This window comes from Pyrus communis, chromosome 14 (assembly GCF_963583255.1).
Source record: "Pyrus communis chromosome 14, drPyrComm1.1, whole genome shotgun sequence".
Classification (NCBI taxonomy): domain Eukaryota; kingdom Viridiplantae; phylum Streptophyta; class Magnoliopsida; order Rosales; family Rosaceae; genus Pyrus; species Pyrus communis.
In genome coordinates, this window is record NC_084816.1 from 20477418 (window position 1) to 20494711 (window position 17294).

General features: G+C 37.6%; 3 protein-coding genes across 3 annotated transcripts; 1 reads left to right on the plus strand and 2 right to left on the minus strand.

Annotated features, from left to right (window-relative positions):
• Positions 1-628: 628 nt before the first annotated feature.
• LOC137715712 (choline transporter protein 1-like) lies at positions 629-7527 on the minus strand. The gene is made up of 10 exons (XM_068455053.1): positions 7185-7527; positions 6051-6409; positions 5671-5816; positions 5156-5339; positions 4523-4596; positions 4323-4436; positions 3108-3464; positions 2424-2684; positions 1641-1868; positions 629-1425 (listed from the first exon to the last, which is right to left on the minus strand). The coding sequence occupies exons 1-10, from the start codon at positions 7367-7369 to the stop codon at positions 1213-1215; spliced, it is 2121 nt and encodes a 706-aa protein (XP_068311154.1). The 5' UTR covers positions 7370-7527; the 3' UTR covers positions 629-1212.
• A 2719-nt stretch (positions 7528-10246) lies between these two features.
• On the plus strand, positions 10247-11943 carry LOC137714541 (F-box/LRR-repeat protein At4g14103-like). The gene is made up of 2 exons (XM_068453734.1): positions 10247-11266; positions 11458-11943. Exons 1-2 carry the CDS (start codon positions 10247-10249, stop codon positions 11941-11943), a joined length of 1506 nt encoding a protein of 501 aa, XP_068309835.1.
• Positions 11944-12238: 295 nt separating this feature from the next.
• LOC137715808 (uncharacterized) lies at positions 12239-15659 on the minus strand. The gene is made up of 8 exons (XM_068455157.1): positions 15035-15659; positions 14869-14914; positions 14621-14670; positions 14395-14436; positions 13472-13585; positions 12844-12922; positions 12664-12735; positions 12239-12578 (listed from the first exon to the last, which is right to left on the minus strand). Exons 1-8 carry the CDS (start codon positions 15604-15606, stop codon positions 12531-12533), a joined length of 1023 nt encoding a protein of 340 aa, XP_068311258.1. The 5' UTR covers positions 15607-15659; the 3' UTR covers positions 12239-12530.
• Positions 15660-17294: the final 1635 nt, after the last annotated feature.

Here is a 17294-nt window from a genome sequence, read left to right on the forward strand (position 1 = left end):
GAGAACAAATTTTGGTGAACAGTTCCAAAGGAGGCAGTTGTAAGGCCGAAATAGGATACTGATCGAAACAGTTCCAAACATATTTATTTTACCTGCTACATTCCAAGTGTCTAAGTCAATAATGGGACTTGAGTACACATGCATATGTTCTATTTACAAGCAGTACCTTGTTCGTTTTCTGCTTCTGTCACTCCTCGCTGCAGCTTTCTCGACGATAATGCATAAAGGTTCAAATAAGAAGAGAGCATGTGCACTGAATGTCTAGGAGGTAAAAGGTACCCCATTCACTGAAATTCTTACCGGTAACACATCAGAGTAGGTCGCGTGAAGAAATCCATCTTCTTCCTTATTTTCCTCGTCAATTGCAGACATCAGGGCATCTGTAACAGCAGTGGATGAGTTAGGCTTATTGTTCCTGAAGTAGACGAGAGAGATAAAAAGTCGAATTGTAGCTCTGCCAACAAGTTGGAGGAGGGAGGGGTAGGCTTGTTAAAATAGACGTAGAATTCGTCATTGTGCCCGATCTTGGTTATAACAAATTTGTATTCCCTCTCCTTTTGGAACAAATAATTCCTCTCCTTTTGACATGTCATGCTTTTGACCTTAATTTCCTCCGATTAAGCATGCGTCTCTTGGGTTCAAACCTCTTAATCATGAACGATAGTGTTTGAATGAACTCATCCTTATATGCATTTGGACTGTCGACTGGTTACTGCGGTAGCCAACCCGGTCATCAGCAGAGTCTGCAATCCGTTGCTCTATAAGCAAATCGACGGTCACCTATTAGGGTCCGACCTGTCAGTCTGTGTACTTCACTCAACATGAATTATAGCAGTCGTCTGAAGATAAGACACTGCACATACTCTACTTGTTCTCACGGCAACAAAAGCATTCATGTCCGTGAGAATGCAGGCTAGTAATTTACCAGATACAAAAGTTGGCATGCTGAGCGATTTCTTAGAGAACTTCATAGCATTGCACATACTCTAATTTCAATCATTTCTTTCAAATGTGTCGCATTCGCATACACGAATATTTTCCAATCTTTTATAGAGGCACCCTTTTTTTCCTTTCGGTTTTGCCTAACACTCGAATATATACAGCTAGAACTCAAAAATTCAAGGACTAGGATAAATACTGGGGGGCTGGATTATAGCACCTTACAAAAGGATTCTCAAATTTCATCATCAAGCAAAGATTGAGAAAGTAAAATTATACATCTAAGCTGTTTGATTGGGGTCCTTGGGTGAGTCTCTGCATCTCGTTTTGGTCGTTTAGAGTTTCGATCAGAAGTGGCGGAGCATATTGGGCAGTCCCTTGGTGCTCTTCAGAATCCTGGCAGAATGAAAGAATGATGGTATCGATTGACATCTCCACCACTGCAAAGAAAAGAGTGGCAACCACATAACCAAGACCCCAGCAAACCTGCACAAACATATAAGAGAAGATTAATGACAGAACATATTCTACCCGACCATTGTGCTCTGGTTCGTCAATGGAAAATATACTATGGGCAACATAAGGAAAACTTCATTGATGAAAGAGGTTTGTTCATCCACTTTCCTGCCCTAGCTGTATTTCTTTTCATCAGATAATGGAAAATCGTCACAAAAACACGCCATCTTAGATCATAAACATACCAAGACAGGAAACAGTGGAGAAGTGATCTTGTTGTGGGCAGATTTGTATTTGTGGGTATCCAACATCAGGAAAGCAAAGAGGGCTGTTGAGAGGCTGACACATAATTTTCCAAGGAATAGGATAACATCTCCAATTACATTCACCCTCCCTATCCGAAGAATGTTACTAAGGATCAAATCTGTTGCGATTGCAGAAGCGTTGCAGAAGCTTTTACCTGTTATCGCAATCTGCAAAGTACAAGCACATTTTTAATAAATCAGTCAGGTATAAAAAAATTCAGCAACCGGGTCTGAGACCCAGAATAAATAATGCAATAAGCACATAAAAAGAGGAAGAACACGACTATATTGTCATGTTTGGCACTCATGTAGTACTGTGGCCTGTGGGTCACAAAAAAGTGAGCATACTCCGTAGTTTCATGTGCCTTTTCTCACTTTAATCTTTCAAGCTTCTCATAGTTTTTATTTCATACTTTTACCCACTCTGACTACGTGTAGCCAGGTCCCATAGTCATGTTACACAACGCACGAGTTTCAAAAGAGGCATATAACTCACACTACAATCCTGACATTGCATACAGGAAACATGTTTAAGACATGAGAATACTATTGGAGATGCATTATTTAATCTTGAAAAATATTATTTTCAAAATTACTGGTTGAGACATTCGCAATCTCGTCAAGCCAACAAATAAGCTCCTCTTATGCATTTTCCATACAAGGATGAATGAATATGAACAAACACATGAGCAATTGTGCTGGATACTAGTTATGTCAAATTACCATAATGTAGGCATTGCGATTGACTGATCTGATTGTCCACTCAATACACATCAGGCAAAATCTAGAAGTATGGTACACCGCCTTTCTGAACCAGTTATTGGGTGTGGTTCCACCAACTTTTATTCTGCGACGAATTGACTCAAGCATAAAGCGGATTGATTCCACAAATGACACAATCAGGGAGCCGAGAGCAACCGACCCAAGGTTATAGCGCGCAAGCCTTCTCATGGAGGCAAAGACTGGAAGAAATGGAATTTCCGGCTGCATTGAAGAAAATGATGAGAAATTGAAGAAAAAAACTGACACACAATGAAATAAAATTGAACTGGTCCTCATAAAGAAAATCTCAGGCAACTCGATTTGGAGTTACTAAAGACAAGGTCCACAATATTCAGACTCCAGTAGCTATTACGTATGTTTGGGGTGACAGTTCCCGAAGATAAATTCAAATGTATAGACACATGCAGAATATTACTAAGGAACCTTATGTTTTAAGAAGTATGAATATTACTAAACTATTTGATGCTATAATATCAACCTAGCATTCAACTCCAAGTATCATGTTTATATACCTATATTGTTCATTCTTTCAATCCAAATAACAAAGATGAAATCCAGACTTATAAAAGAGGCCTACAAGCAAACTTTGAGGTAAACATCTATGCATACAGCTTAGTCACTTACTGAAGTTTCACCACGAGCCCAATAATAAGAGGCAACAGAACCCGCAATAACTGTGGAAGAGCATGCTATAAAAAACTGGGTAGCCCAATATCCCCCAAATAGGTGGAAAAGGATGGAAACTCCAATATGAGGAGTGTAATGAATGCTATAGCCACAACAATGATCACAGTTGACTCGTTTTGATACAAGATCATAAGCACAGCAGTTCAAATTGCAGTCATTCTGGACTACCTGCCCGGAACTTAACAGATGGAAAGCAGCTGAAAACCAGAACATGTAGAAAATTGCAAGGATGATATATGGAATGACTGGAAATATAATGAGCGCCTGAGCTTCTCCTATGACCTTTGCAGCAACCTGCATACAGTTTAACGTATAGAGCCATTAAAGTTAAAAGTAAAAACTTCTGATGAAGAAGACTATTCGGTATTACGTTAAATCAAGCTATGAGTGCTGGTATTCCCAGATGTGGAAGGTGCACATGTTGGATGTGCTCCTGGAAACAACAACAAAGCCTTGTCCCACTAAGTGGGATCGGCTGTATCAATCCTAGAACATGGCTCAACAGAACCTCTGATGCATAAATAATACATAATTACTTCACAGTCTTAAACTAATCAGCATTCTTCCACAAATTAAAAAAGTCTATTTTTGTAATAGTGGGTAACATGGCTCAACAGAACCTCTAATGCATATTAGCTACACTCAGTCCTGCTCTATACAAGTTCCTGACCATCGTAAATTTTCTTTACTTGACAACTTGAATCAGTAAGACATCAAAGGATAAATATGGATTTGTGGAACAATCCATAAGATCTTTCTTTGTACTTCCAGTTTTAGTATATTTCATGCAACTCCAAATGTGGACTTGTAGCACAATCCAAAAGAAAAATCTTATGCCTAAACAATCTCTAAATACATAGAGGTCGCTTGTCCATTATTCATTGTATACTCTCTCTCATTCTGTACGTTTTTTCTTAACCAAAAATTCAGAGGGAAACAATATCCTAGCCTAAATCAAAGGCTAATACCTAAAACCTACATCAACATTTTACTTTGCATATATTACCTACAACTTCTTGGAGAGTATTTATTTCTCAAAGCAGAGAAACTGTAACAATTTGAAATCAAACGGTCCCGACAACTTAAAGTATCATCAACTTTTACCATTTATTGTTCTTACAATTTCAAATGATTAAATTGGACATGACTTGCCTTAAGAACAGATGTTGCCATAAGGATGCGGCGAACTATGGCAATTGATGTAAGAACAGCAACAACCATAATAAAGGTCATAATAATAGCAACAACACGGAGATGATGTAACTCCTGAAATATTGAAACCATTGAGTTAGTTGAAGATACATACAGACAGCTTCCAAGTTTAGGAGTGCTCGGTTAAAGAAGGTACACACCCTTCCAGTTATGCGGATGTATGGATCGTGCTCACCAATGATTGGGGAGATGCCATCATTTCCTATCCATCCAGCTAAAACCAAACAAGAAAAATAAATTCAGCACTGCATTCTGTTGCATATTATCCACTCTACAAGCATAAAACTCAAGTAAAGCAATAGAAAACTAGAATATGTGAAACAATATGCTTGAGTCTAAAATAAGTATCGGTGTTCACAATGAAACAAAAGTATCCAACAAGAATGCTGAAACAAAAAGATGCATTTGTATTAGATCTTGGGAAATCTCGGAAATGACTTTTTAGATACTACATTTGGAGAACAGAGTTATTAACATTGACAAAACACAGTCCTAGACATTCTTTCCCATGTTCACTTCAAAATCTGCTTGCTGACCATAGCTATACTAATTTTTCCTTTCCCTCTTCTCCTCTTCCACTCTCCCTTTCTCGTATATAAGAACCGTCAAAATTTGTAACAAACTAACAACAGGAATATTGATAGCTAATGATGAATAAGATCCAACTGGAAGAAGGGATGAGGAATGCAGGACTAAAGGTCATTGCAACTTTAAAACCTAAAGCATGGTTTACCAAACAAGAGGATAACGCACAGTAAGAGATAGCTCTCAACCTTTCAAGTAATAGAACATTGTGACTGCTATCATGAGAATATTAAGGAGGCCGACTGTAATCCAAGGCATTGCAGCAACAAAGTGACGAATAAGAAGCAGCCAAATCACAGACAGAAAAAGTGGCAATATTCCTCCACAAACAATCAGCACTGGCCATGCCTTTCCAATATCAGCCATGTATCTCTGTAAACAATGAACTTTTAGAGCTGTTGAATATGAAAACAGTATATGTACTACTAACAAAAGGATGCACCTAGGTACTGTCAATGAGGATAGCTCTTTCGAGATAAATATCAACAATAGCACTAATAGCCAAATTTACTAAATTAACTATGTAAATGAAAACGCAACATGGTGAATCAAAAACTAGTTTTAGCCACTAATTATGTTCTTTGTTAAATTATTATGCCAATTGCAAACAAAGTCAAATGCAGAAAACTTTATACATTTTCACAGAATTTAGGAACTATCCTCATTATAAAAAAGTAAAAGTAGAAAACAAACGCTGCTCGACCTTAAAGACAGATGCCCGAGAATTGATGGCCTTGTGAATAGATTTGTCTATAATAATGTCCTCATTGATATTCACTCCACCCATTTGCTGCCAATGCCTCAAAGATACGTTGGACGGACGAGCAATAAATTGGCAGGTCCAATAAACTGTGAAAGAAACAGTTTGCAGTAATGTTACACTGAAAGAACAAAAGATACATGCAATGAAAGCATAAAGGGACTACAGTTCTTCACCATATGTCAAAAGTTTTCTCCCACTGATAAACACATGTACACAACAAACATGACATATGCAACAGAAAATATTTGTGCAGGAACACAATAAATAAATATAATATATGATACAGTTTACTGGTCCCTAACAAAAGTGAGTTCATTTACCATTTACACTGGGAAATATGACTGGGTAGCAAGGACCCTGAAGTTGAAGAGAGGTGTTTCTCATTTCTGGTGTAAGAAACTCATAATAATCATAATTCCTGTCGATCCAATCACCCATTTTGAGACGGATATCTCCATCAGGATAATCACACACCCAACTTAATGAATCTTCAGATGGGGTAGGGCAATCCATTAAGCATATACTCCGAGCATTGGCCAACTTGAATTGATTGTCTTTTAAACCACTTAGGTAAACCTGGTTAGGATTTAACCAATATTTGAGTTCCAGTTCACGAAGATCAGGTTTTGCATGCTTGTCACCACAAACATTTCCTTTGTAGTCCAGTCCATAAGTGAGCCTGATCAACCACAACACTATTAATGAAAATGACAAAACAAAGTAAAGATAATTCAACTATGTGGAAGAAATGTAACCGCAGAGTAGCAAAATGGAGCAAGCATACAGAATTGATAAAATGTAGCGAAATGTACACAAAACTAGTGCACAAAACTGAACGAAATCCAAAAGGACTGCAGACCAACCCAAGTAAAATGCAGTAATGGTTATCTAAACATAAAGAAGGAAACCTGCCAGAAGAAAATGTACCAAAACTAAAATAGCATTTCGACTTTCGAAAAAAGGAATGGCATCTAGTTTCTGTACTAACAAATCACATATACACAAAATCATTGTTTCATTTCAGCTTCTTACCTTAATTTCTCCAGCAGCAAAACTTCAATTGAAAAGAGAAAACAGAGGGAAATTGAAAACCCAACAAAGATACTATTACTAAAAACACACCCAATTGAGAAGAATACCAATGTTGCTAAAAACTCACAACCACCAAACCGCGTCATATGTTTTAAGGTAGCTCCTTGGTGCTTAAAAAAAAAAAAGACAATTGGGGACCAAATCCAAATAAATAAAGCAATTTCTGGTCTCATTTATTCCAACAGAGAAGTAACAGTGTGTAAATGGAGAAAACCCCAACAAAATAAACACCCATTTTGCAGTATCCCGTATTTCTGAGCTAAAAAGGAACCAATTTGAGAGCCAATGATTCTTACCTTAAAAATCACAAAAAGAAGAAAAATTTTGCCAAAAAATGAAAAGGGCATGGCTAAGTTTCTTACCTTAAAGGGTTTCCTTGGTTGAATCCAAAGCTGGAGTTAACAATCATGGCAACCCAGAAGGCTATAAAGATTACGAGGAAGACAAGGTCCCTGCATTTCCTGTTGTGCCTAATGATTGAACCCATTTGGGCACTCCCATCACTTGGTGGGTACCTCCCTATCACTGCCCCCATAGGACCCCTCATTTCTCTCAGTGAATACCACACTCGCAGACACAGAGATTGTTTCTCTCTCTGTCAATCTTCTTCAACAACGAGAGAGAGAGAGAAAGATGAAAAGACAGCAGGAGGAGGGGGAGTGTAGGTTGGACTAGGAGTGTGTGAAAGGACCTGAGGGTTTTCTAGATGTGGAATCCTTGTTTAAAGAAGTCCTCTCTCTTTCAGACTTCAAGACAAAGATATCACTAAACCGGGTTGATCATTCGTTACCTATGTTCCTGTCAAGTGGCTCGGCTTGCACCCTTATACTATGGCTCATTGGCTACTAAATTACTATTGTCTTTTTCTTTTCTTCTATTTAGACATATCAAATGAGAGGTAATGAAATTTAGAATTTCGATGCAGAAGTGAATGCTGTAAATAAATAAGTTTGTAGTGTGATAATAATAAGTTTTTATTTTATTATATATGGTTTTATTGTAGTAAAATATAATTTGGAAAAATAATTTTCACACATTTTTTTTCTCTTGCACACCTATATTTATTTATTTTTGCTGATTCTCTTTTGATTAATTTAATCTAATGGTTAGAAATAAATTAGGGTGTGTACATGAAAATAAAAAAGTGTGTGGAAATTACTTCTTTAATTTTCTTATATTTTGTGTATATTACAGAAAGAATTTAATGAAGACAATATTCTCTGACTGTTCATATGTGAAATTAGACTCATCAGGTTAGGTTATTGTTTTTTTTTTTTTGTAATATGTCAATTGTCTTCTATATAAGGAAAACTTCATTGATCCAGAAAACAAAAAAGCAAAACAAGAAAAGAAATTGTTATTAGCATTCCAAAAATCTCATTATACACTCCTCACAAGTGTATTTTTTTTCTTCTAATTATATAAAATTTAGAATGTTAAATGAGATTTTTAAAGTACTAATAACAATTATCATAAAAAAAATTGCATAATAAATTAGTGTGTGAAAGGACCAAATGAGCCATTAAAAGTAAAGCAGCTCAGAGTCCTAGCCGCTGCACAAAACAAGCCAGCATGGGTGGCTACATTAATATATTATTAATTAAGTACTAACATTTGCTTACACACTTGGTGCATATGAACACATTTTTTTAGAAAATAAAAAGAAGAAAGAGAGATAGAGAGGTTTTTGTTTTTGATTTTTTTTTTTTTAACTTTTAAATATTAAAGATATTTTAACATCACTTGTAGATGAGATTTTAATAAAAAACAATAAAATTTAGACCTATGAAATTACATTATTGCCCATCATTTTTTGTGTGTGATAGAAGACTAAGTTATCATTTCACCATCTTTTAATTGACAAAGAATGTTTCATTAATTAATAGAGATTAATAAAGAATCTAATTAGAATTTTGATTATATTTAAATGCAGTAATTCTGCCGCTTAGCGGATAATAAAGACACATTCTGTGACACAGACACTGACAAGGACATGTTAGTGTGCGATGGCAGTGCCCAGCTATGTTCTTGTGCTCACTCTGCCAGCCGTTGGATTTGGTCCCTCTCTCATATCCATATCCAAATGAGCATGGAGCCTTTACTTTAACCCTATCTTCTCTTTCCAGCATTCAACATTCCCCAATTTACGAATTAATTTTTTTTCTTTTTTTTTTAACAAATAATATTATCTACACTAAGGACGATGAAGTGGACTTACCCTCATAATGGACTTACTAAGTGGTAATTAAATTATTTTATTTGAAATGAAATACTTTTATGTTTGTGAGTCACTATTTATCAATAATGAGCCATTATTTATCAATAAGATAGCGATTGTAACGAGCTTGTAATTTAAATGCTTAAGAGAATTTAATTTTGGCATCAACAAATTCGTTTACCTTTCTCAATATCGTTTAGATAAAAAGAAAATAAAATTTTGAAGAGGTGAAACTTTTTCTCACAATGGACTTACTAAGTGGTAATTAAATTATTTTACTTGAAATGAAATACTTTTATGTTTGTGAGTCACTATTTATCAATAATGAATCATTATTTATCAATAAGATAGCGATTGTAACGAGCTTGTAATTTAAATGCTTAAGAGAATTTAATTTTGGCATCAGTAAATTCGTTTACCTTTCTCAATATCGTTCAGATAAAAAGAAAATAAAATTTTGAAAAGGTGAAACTTTTTCTGTTCTTCAATAAACGACATCAATTTCTTTCAATTGATAAATTATTCATTCGCACGATAACATGCGAATGTTATGTATACAAGTCTCACATTACAATGTATAACCTATGCCATAATATTGTCAGCCCTCCAACACCCTTTTCCTATTAAGTAAGACGCCATAATATTAACTTGGATGGAGAGAAGTCACGAAACTGGATATTTGTGAATATGAGAGAGATAATAAGTACGAGATCAGCTACCCTTGACTTAATCAAATCTTAATTTTTATTTTTAATGTAATGGGTTACAGATTGTAATGTAAGTCTCTTAAAAATAATGTGGAATATTCTGAGTTCCTTGATACGCAAGAAACGAATTGCACCTGAAAGTGTCTTAAAAGGTGATTACTTGCTCTTCAAGTTTCAACTCCACGGTTCCTATTGGGAAAGGAACTCTCCCCTCCACTATAAATAGGCCGGAATTTAGTTTCCATAGGCACGCCGCCCGCAAGCCTCCGGTTTTCTTTTCTCCATCTGTTTTGTAGGGTTTCGGCGTGGCGGCGGCGCTGTAAAGAGCACTGATCAGTTTCAAGCCTAGGGGGATTCTCCAGAAATTCTGGCATCAAAAAACGTCGAAGATAAGTTATCAGCTTGCTTCGAATTTCTGTTGATTTTCGAGTTTTAGTTGGATTTGTTCCCCAATATCCTCAAACATCCAATTCTCGACCAAACCCTATAACTATTTTCCATGATTCGTCGGAGAACAACCCCAAGAACTCAAATTTCTGAGCCACTGAAAAAGAAAGCGGGACAAGAAGAAAAAGGAGGAGAAGAAGACATGATCACCAGATTACCGGAGGATATTTGCTGCCATATTCTCACATTCTTGCCAATTACACATGCCGTGGCCACTAGCGTGCTCTGCAAGAAGTGGAAAAACCTATGGACTTCTGCTTCCTTCACAAACCTAGAGCTTGATGACCGGTTACTGCTTCGCCGCGAAAGCTCCAAAACCATGTCCGACTACGCTTCCCTATTCGCCACCTTCGTTATCAACGTGCTCCGCCTCATCAATTTGCCATGCATACGAAAACTCGCATTCTTTTGCTCCGACCATAAGAATTTGAATTGTATAAATTCTTGGTTGCTTCGTGCATGCACATCCAATACAGTTGAGGTCGAGATCAGGATTTCTTACACGGAAAACCCGATTGAACTGCCTCAAATTTTGTATGTCAGCACTTCACTTCTCGTACTAAAACTAAATGGGAACATACGGCCGGATTTTCCTCCCGATTGCGTGTGTTTTCCGAGCCTCAAGGTTCTCTGGATAAAGGTTTATAGCGAAGATGGTATTAGTTTTACGGAGAAGCTTCTCCACATCTGCCGTGTGCTTGAAGATTTCTTCATAAAGGGTGACATACTGAACAAGAAAAGGGAATTGGTTTTAAAGGTGAAATCGAATACCCTCAAGAGGTTGAAGATTGAATGTCTGGTGCATAATTTCAATGCTGATATCGACTATAGCTTTGCGGTTGATTGCCCGAACCTCAAGAACCTTGAGCTCTGCGATTACTTCTTGGCCAAGTATAGAATCACAGCGGGTTTGAAGGTTCTCGATTATGAGAAGATTTGTGTCGGAGACCCTTCAGCAGATTACGGTAAACTTGAGCTTTATTTCGAGGTCAACCACTCAAATCGTGCATTCGAGCTTCTTGAAGCACTCTCAAACGTCAAGTCCTTATCGTTGTCCGGAGGTACTACAGGGGTAAGTTTCTATGCTTTCCGTTAACTTTATATTATTCACATTCAATTAGATTGATTCTTGCCTGAATATGAGGTCCAAATTACCAGAACTAAGTCATAACTACGTTTCATTCACCATTTGAGTTAAGTACTACATATGCAGCGTATAGAAACTAACCATGTTTTTTGCTTGTGAATGTTTTGCATGTCAAGGCCGTCGGCTATTCCTACGAGACTCGGGTCAACGTAGAAGAAATTGCACTGCAGATCCGGTTGAGAAATTTCGTGGTAAGGTTTACTTTCCTTGCGTGTTTGGAACTCGTTTTCTGTACTTGTGAGAGCTGGAACTTATTGGCGTTGCTTCTACATAGCTCTCCTAAACTGCAGTACCTTATCTTGAGAATCGACTGGAGATTAAAGAGAGACTTTGCCTTCAGAAGATTGTTGTACAAAACGCCGGAATGCTTGGCGCTCTGCCTTCAAGAAATCAAGATTTTGGGGTTCGAAGGGGCGTTGTACGAGTTGACAGTGGTAGAGTTCCTTTTAGCTCATGCCGAAGTTTTGCAAAACATGAGAATCCAAGTCCAAGAAGTAACACCAGATGCCGAGATGAGGTTCAGAGATCAAATGTTGGAAAATCCGAGAGCTTCAGAAGCATGTCAAGTGGAGATGATCTCAACCACAAAAATGGAAAATTGAAAGATTAAATTATCTTTCAAATTCATGCTCATCTGTCGACTCTGCAATTTCCGAGTATGTTTCCTCTCATTTTAGTCTTACATATAGGGTGTAAATCGGTCCGAAACAGCTCGAGCTTGCACCGAGTTTGGCTCTAAGTCTTTTACAGCCTAATATTTTGAGGCATCTGAAATTTAACATTTGTTCCTTTCTGAGAGAGTCGTTATTATTCATTCAGTAATGCTACCTAGACACACGAAACCACCTCTCAAATACACATGGATCCCGCATACAAGGTCTCTTAATAATATCTGTGTTCTCAAAAGCACAAAGGAGATGGGTGACTTTCATGATGATCAATGTGCTAAGAAAAAACAGTAAACAACATACATCCTTTACTATGCATCTTCAAAAATGGCTAAACCGCTGAGGAGAACGACGGTCACCAAATATTACATCCTAGAATGTATGACAACCAGGCTAAAGTGGGCACCAGATACAGAGGGTACCTTAACAGTTCAGTCTAGCTATGAATCTATGCATGTAAGTTTCTTTTTTATAGTAGAAACCTGACGGAATTAAACTCTTGAAATTACAGTGAACCTTTTTCACACAGCAGCATCAGGGTCCAACCTTCTCTGAATAGCAGCGGCAGCCTGAAAATAAGAGGTAATACCATAAACAAAAAGCGAGAAATGACTTTAAGAATTACACCAAGACCGCTCAGTTACTTATCCTCACCTCCATGTTTCCAATCTTGTACTGGTAAGCCATCTCTTCCCTTAGTTGAGCTTGCTCTTTCATTGCTTGTGCCTGAAAATTGAAATACTTGAAGAGTGACAAAGTGTCCTTCGACTTGGGATGGATTTTAGGTACAATAAACAAGTTGAACGTTATAAGAGTGATGAAACAGAAACACACCAGTCCACTCTGCATTGAGCGCTTCAGAGCCTCTACTTCTTCTTCCTTTTGCTTTTCACGCACTCGCATCATTTCTTGCCTGAATGGCAATGAATAATATAATATTATTAACCAAACCCAAGAATGTAAATTTGGTCCAACAGATCCAAAACGGTATATTATGTTTCTCCCATCCTGTATAGATAAACAGTTGCCTGAACATTTTTTTCTTTGCATGCAAATCCCAAAATAAACTTTCTAACACAAATTTACTTACAAGTACCTTTTGCTATCCCTTTACATTGTCTATAATAAAGGTTGTAAAAGTTCCTTTTGTTTTTGCTTTTTTTGCCAAAATATTATTATGGTGGTGCTATTCACACACCCACTGTTATCATCTTTAATTCATTCAATCTAACGGCCAGAAATTAAGAGAGTGTGTGGATAGCACCACCCTATTATTAAGTAAGTACAGCTACGTGAATTATTAATTGTCCTATAGTACAAAATAAAGTTACTAGACAAAATGTGAAAGCCACAGTACAAGTGAGTGATTGAAACATTTGCTATTCCAACGAAAACTATATGAATGTATTGAAATTGAAAGTTGCTAAAACCAGTCTTACAATGAAATAGCAATAAAACATACCGTTTTTGTTCTTCGTCATTGAATACAATACGTTCAGTTGGCGTAGCCTTCTTAAAACCTCTTTTAATTTCCTTCTCCATTTTATGCCTGTAGTAATTATCAAGGCTGTAGTACCTGCAACCACAAAGGTTAAAGTAATTACTTTTCATTCTGTGGTATTATATTGTACATAATTTTGTATACGGTCATGCACTTTCACAGGATTTCTAGCGAAGATGATTAACAAGTAAAGGAAAAGGAAAGGTGAGAACATAAATCCAATCTCCTCCTTACAAAACCATTCCCACCACCACCACCACCACCAAAAACAATGCCTTATCCCACTAACTTAGACATGTAAAATTAAAAGCACACAACCCTTTTTAATTCAAATCTTATCTCCCCATTTTTTCATCTTGATTTAACTGAAGTCTGGCACGTTCTGTTGTCAAATTGTGAACCAAAATCATACATTGAGACACGAGGTCAACTAATCACCGATTCCAATCTGGCAACACAACATGTTAGGTTGTTTGGTTAGGTTATCGACAATGAGGGGTCACACATAGTTATGAATACAACACTTGAAAGAATTAAGCAAATCAAGAAGCATATTTCACTAAATAGACCAAACACAGATTTCATTCACCTCTAAATCCTCAATACCTAAATGAAAAGTGTGAACACCACAACTACAGGTTCAAAAATAAATCACGACCGATCGACGTAAAGTAGCATCTCATTTTATTAGGCCCAGCCTAATTTAGGTGCTTATGCATGTTAAGATACAAAATCTACAAAAAGAAAAATGCAAATCTAACTTTCCCCCTAAAAGGTGAGCATCGCAACCTCTTACATTACAATGACAAGGACAAAAGGTTTATAACTTTTTCTTTTCGGACAAGTAAATTGAAATGCACCAAGATAATAGAGTAGAAGCTTACTTTTTCGAAGGGAAGGTAGCTGTATTGTGATCTTCCATGAACCTATTACAGGAAAACAAATTTCTACTGAGATTGTACAATTCGAAAATTAAAAGAAAAAGGCTAATAAGTTCTTGTGTGATCTTCATCATATAGATGGTGTCAGTGAAAATAAACCAAACGAGATGCCAAAATAAGATAGAAAATAAATGCAAACTCACAAACACACACACACACACACACTTACTGTTTGAACATCTGCTTCTCTTCCCAATTTGCCAGATGTTCCAGGTTCACCTAATGAAAGATAAAACAATGACCATTAAAACTATACTATCAACGAAGGCAAGTCGGAAATGGATCAACACATGGCTTCGAAACACATACAAATCAAAAGGAAAACTCTACAATCTTTGAAACTTTACGAATGAAATAAAACATCCTGCAAACGAATGGTTTTATGGGGTGGTAAAATAGTTGGAAACAATGAATTACCTGTTTTACTTCCTGTAACCATGCTGTGAACTCTGGTCGTTTGTTCCTACACACAACAGTAATCATCAAATTCGAATGGGAAAAGTAAATTTCTTTTTCCTACATTTTCTCAGCACCCAAACAGAAAGTTAAGACCCAATAACCGTAGAATATTCACCAAACATACCACATATCAGTTTCCCTGATGATCCCATACTTTCCCCACGAATTCGTCACCGCTCCTACCTTTCCTTTCTCCTTCTTCTCCTTCCTCTTCTTCTTTCTCTTCTCCTTCTTCTTCCTCTCTTCCTCCCTCTCTCTCCTCCTCCTCTTCCCTTCCTTCTCTCTCTTCCTCCTCTTCCTTTCTCTGTCCTCGTTCTCTCTCCTCTTCCTCCTTTTCCTCCTCCCATCACTCTCGCTCTCACTCTCCGACTCCGAATCCGACCCGCTCTCCTCCGATTCCGACTCGGACTCCGAATCCGTATCCTCCTCGCTACTGTACCGCCTTCGGGATCTCCTCCGTCGTCTATCCCTTTTCACGTGCTTTTCATCGCCGGAATCGGAGATTTCCCGCTCTTTTCTTCTAGATTTACTGCATTTCCTGTCTTCTTCTTCGGACTCAGAATCCAAAATTTCGCTCGTTTTCTCAGATTTTCTCTTGTTTTCTTCCTCTTTCTCGGAACTTCTGCTTCGTCTATCCTCTTTCTCCGCGCTTCTGCTTCGTCTATCTGAAACGTTGCCGTTTCGATCTTTACCCATTTTTCTGTTCGGAGAGGGAGGGAGGGAGGGAAAGAGAGTCGAATTTACAGACGACGGAGGTGGTGAGCTAATAGAGTACTTTTTGTTTCTGTGTTTTCTTCTGATGAAGCGATGAGGTTAATATGGGCTTACAGGCCCAATATTGACACTGATCTGCAGCCCACTAAGTGAAAATCCAATGGGTAAGGTGAAATGGGCTAAAACGGAGGCCCTATATCGCATAAAAGAAAATAGAAATTACTAACAAACAAAAGTTGCCGCTGATCAAACTGAATTCTTATTATAAAAGAATGGGGATTTGATGCAAGGGTGTGATTGAATCCGAATTGGATTGCTTACATATCTCAAGAAAATGAGACAACACGTTTTTATATTGGGGTTCATCTTTGACGAAGATGCCACTTAGGCAGGTTTTTGAGATATTTCTCCTAGTCTACGCGTAGCAAACAACGTTGACATTAATTGTGGTTGGATCCGTGATGGACGACCTATATATCTTCTCATTGTCGAGGAAGAATCAAACCACTAGTAGTTCGTTAGAGGGCCTTCAGTGATATTGGTTATGCTTGAGGATGTTCCACCTCGTAGTGATTGGAGTTTCCTTCCTATCCTTTTTGTGTTCACGCGCCTCATGTCCTCCTTAGATGCAATTTATGCTAAGGATGGGCTTCTTTGCCGTCGATTTTCCTCATCATCGGTGAGCTCGTATTGATCAAACTTACCTTGATTCTTCTTCTCAACGGGCTCCTCTTTCTTGGATTTGCTCCTGACAAACTCCCAGTAATGCCTCTGATCGAATAGATCCTCGATATGATCCCTGAGCGTATGACAGTTCCAAGTGGTGTGACTAATGCACTAGTGGAAGTAGCAGTACTCGTTTGGCTTTTTCTTGGCTAGATGGTCAGGAAGAGGGTTAGGCCTTTTAAGGAGAGGTTTGTCCTTGATGCTATGAAGGACATTGTTGATTGTATTGTTCAAGGTCGTGTTCCGAGTTCTATAATCCCAATCAGTGATTTCATCAGCGATATCAAAAAACTCCACCAAAGTGGCATAGTCGTACTTATTTTTATTCAATTTATGGACGAAAGGTAAATAAACATAGAGTCCTTGTTTGAATGCCATTGTGGCGAGCTTAGTATTTGGCTTTTCGATCTTTGCCAATTCTACATGGAATCTCTACAAGTAAGCTCTAAGACTCTCGTTCTTAGTTTGAGCAGTCATGCAAAAAATAGCTTCGCGACGTTTGCGAACATCACGAAACACATAGTGGGCGCTGTAAAAATGTCAGCAAGGTATTCAAAATTGTTAAATGGAATGGGCTGGCAATTCAGAGGACCATCTCATAGCAAGTCCTTCGAAGGTAGGGGAGAATATCTTGCACATCCACACGTCGTTTCTGCTATATAAGGCCATTACATTTTGATAATGCAAGATGTGATATTATGGATCAGAATCTCTGTGGAAGTACTTAAATCTGGGTTGAGAGAACTTCTTTGGAGGTGGTGCAAATTGGATTATTGAGGAAAGATGATCCCTAACTTTAGCAACAACCTTGCTGGAGAGGCAATTTCCAAGTGTCTCTCAGAGTGTCCCTCTAGTCATTGTAGTTCAGTGGTCTGTGTCATTCTTGTTCTTCATACTATTTTGGAACATTAAAGTCCAGGTGTTGGGGTTCCATGCAGAGCGCT

Bases quoted from the DNA above. Each gene is read 5' to 3' on its own strand.
- LOC137714541 (XM_068453734.1), top strand. From the start codon at position 10,247: ATGATTCGTCGGAGAACAACCCCAAGAACTCAAATTTCTGAGCCACTG. The intron at 11,267-11,457 runs GTAAGTTTCTAT...TTGCATGTCAAG, and splicing joins TGTCCGGAGGTACTACAGGG to GCCGTCGGCTATTCCTACGA.
- LOC137715808 (XM_068455157.1), bottom strand. From the start codon at position 15,606: ATGGGTAAAGATCGAAACGGCAACGTTTCAGATAGACGAAGCAGAAGC. The intron at 14,915-15,034 runs GTATGTTTGGTG...TGTTGTGTGTAG, and splicing joins ATCAGGGAAACTGATATGTG to GAACAAACGACCAGAGTTCA. The intron at 14,671-14,868 runs GTAATTCATTGT...ATCTTTCATTAG, and splicing joins GGTTACAGGAAGTAAAACAG to GTGAACCTGGAACATCTGGC.
- LOC137715712 (XM_068455053.1), bottom strand. From the start codon at position 7,369: ATGAGGGGTCCTATGGGGGCAGTGATAGGGAGGTACCCACCAAGTGAT. The intron at 6,410-7,184 runs GTAAGAAACTTA...GTGGTTGATCAG, and splicing joins AACCAAGGAAACCCTTTAAG to GCTCACTTATGGACTGGACT. The intron at 4,437-4,522 runs GTGTGTACCTTC...TCAATATTTCAG, and splicing joins ACATCCGCATAACTGGAAGG to GAGTTACATCATCTCCGTGT.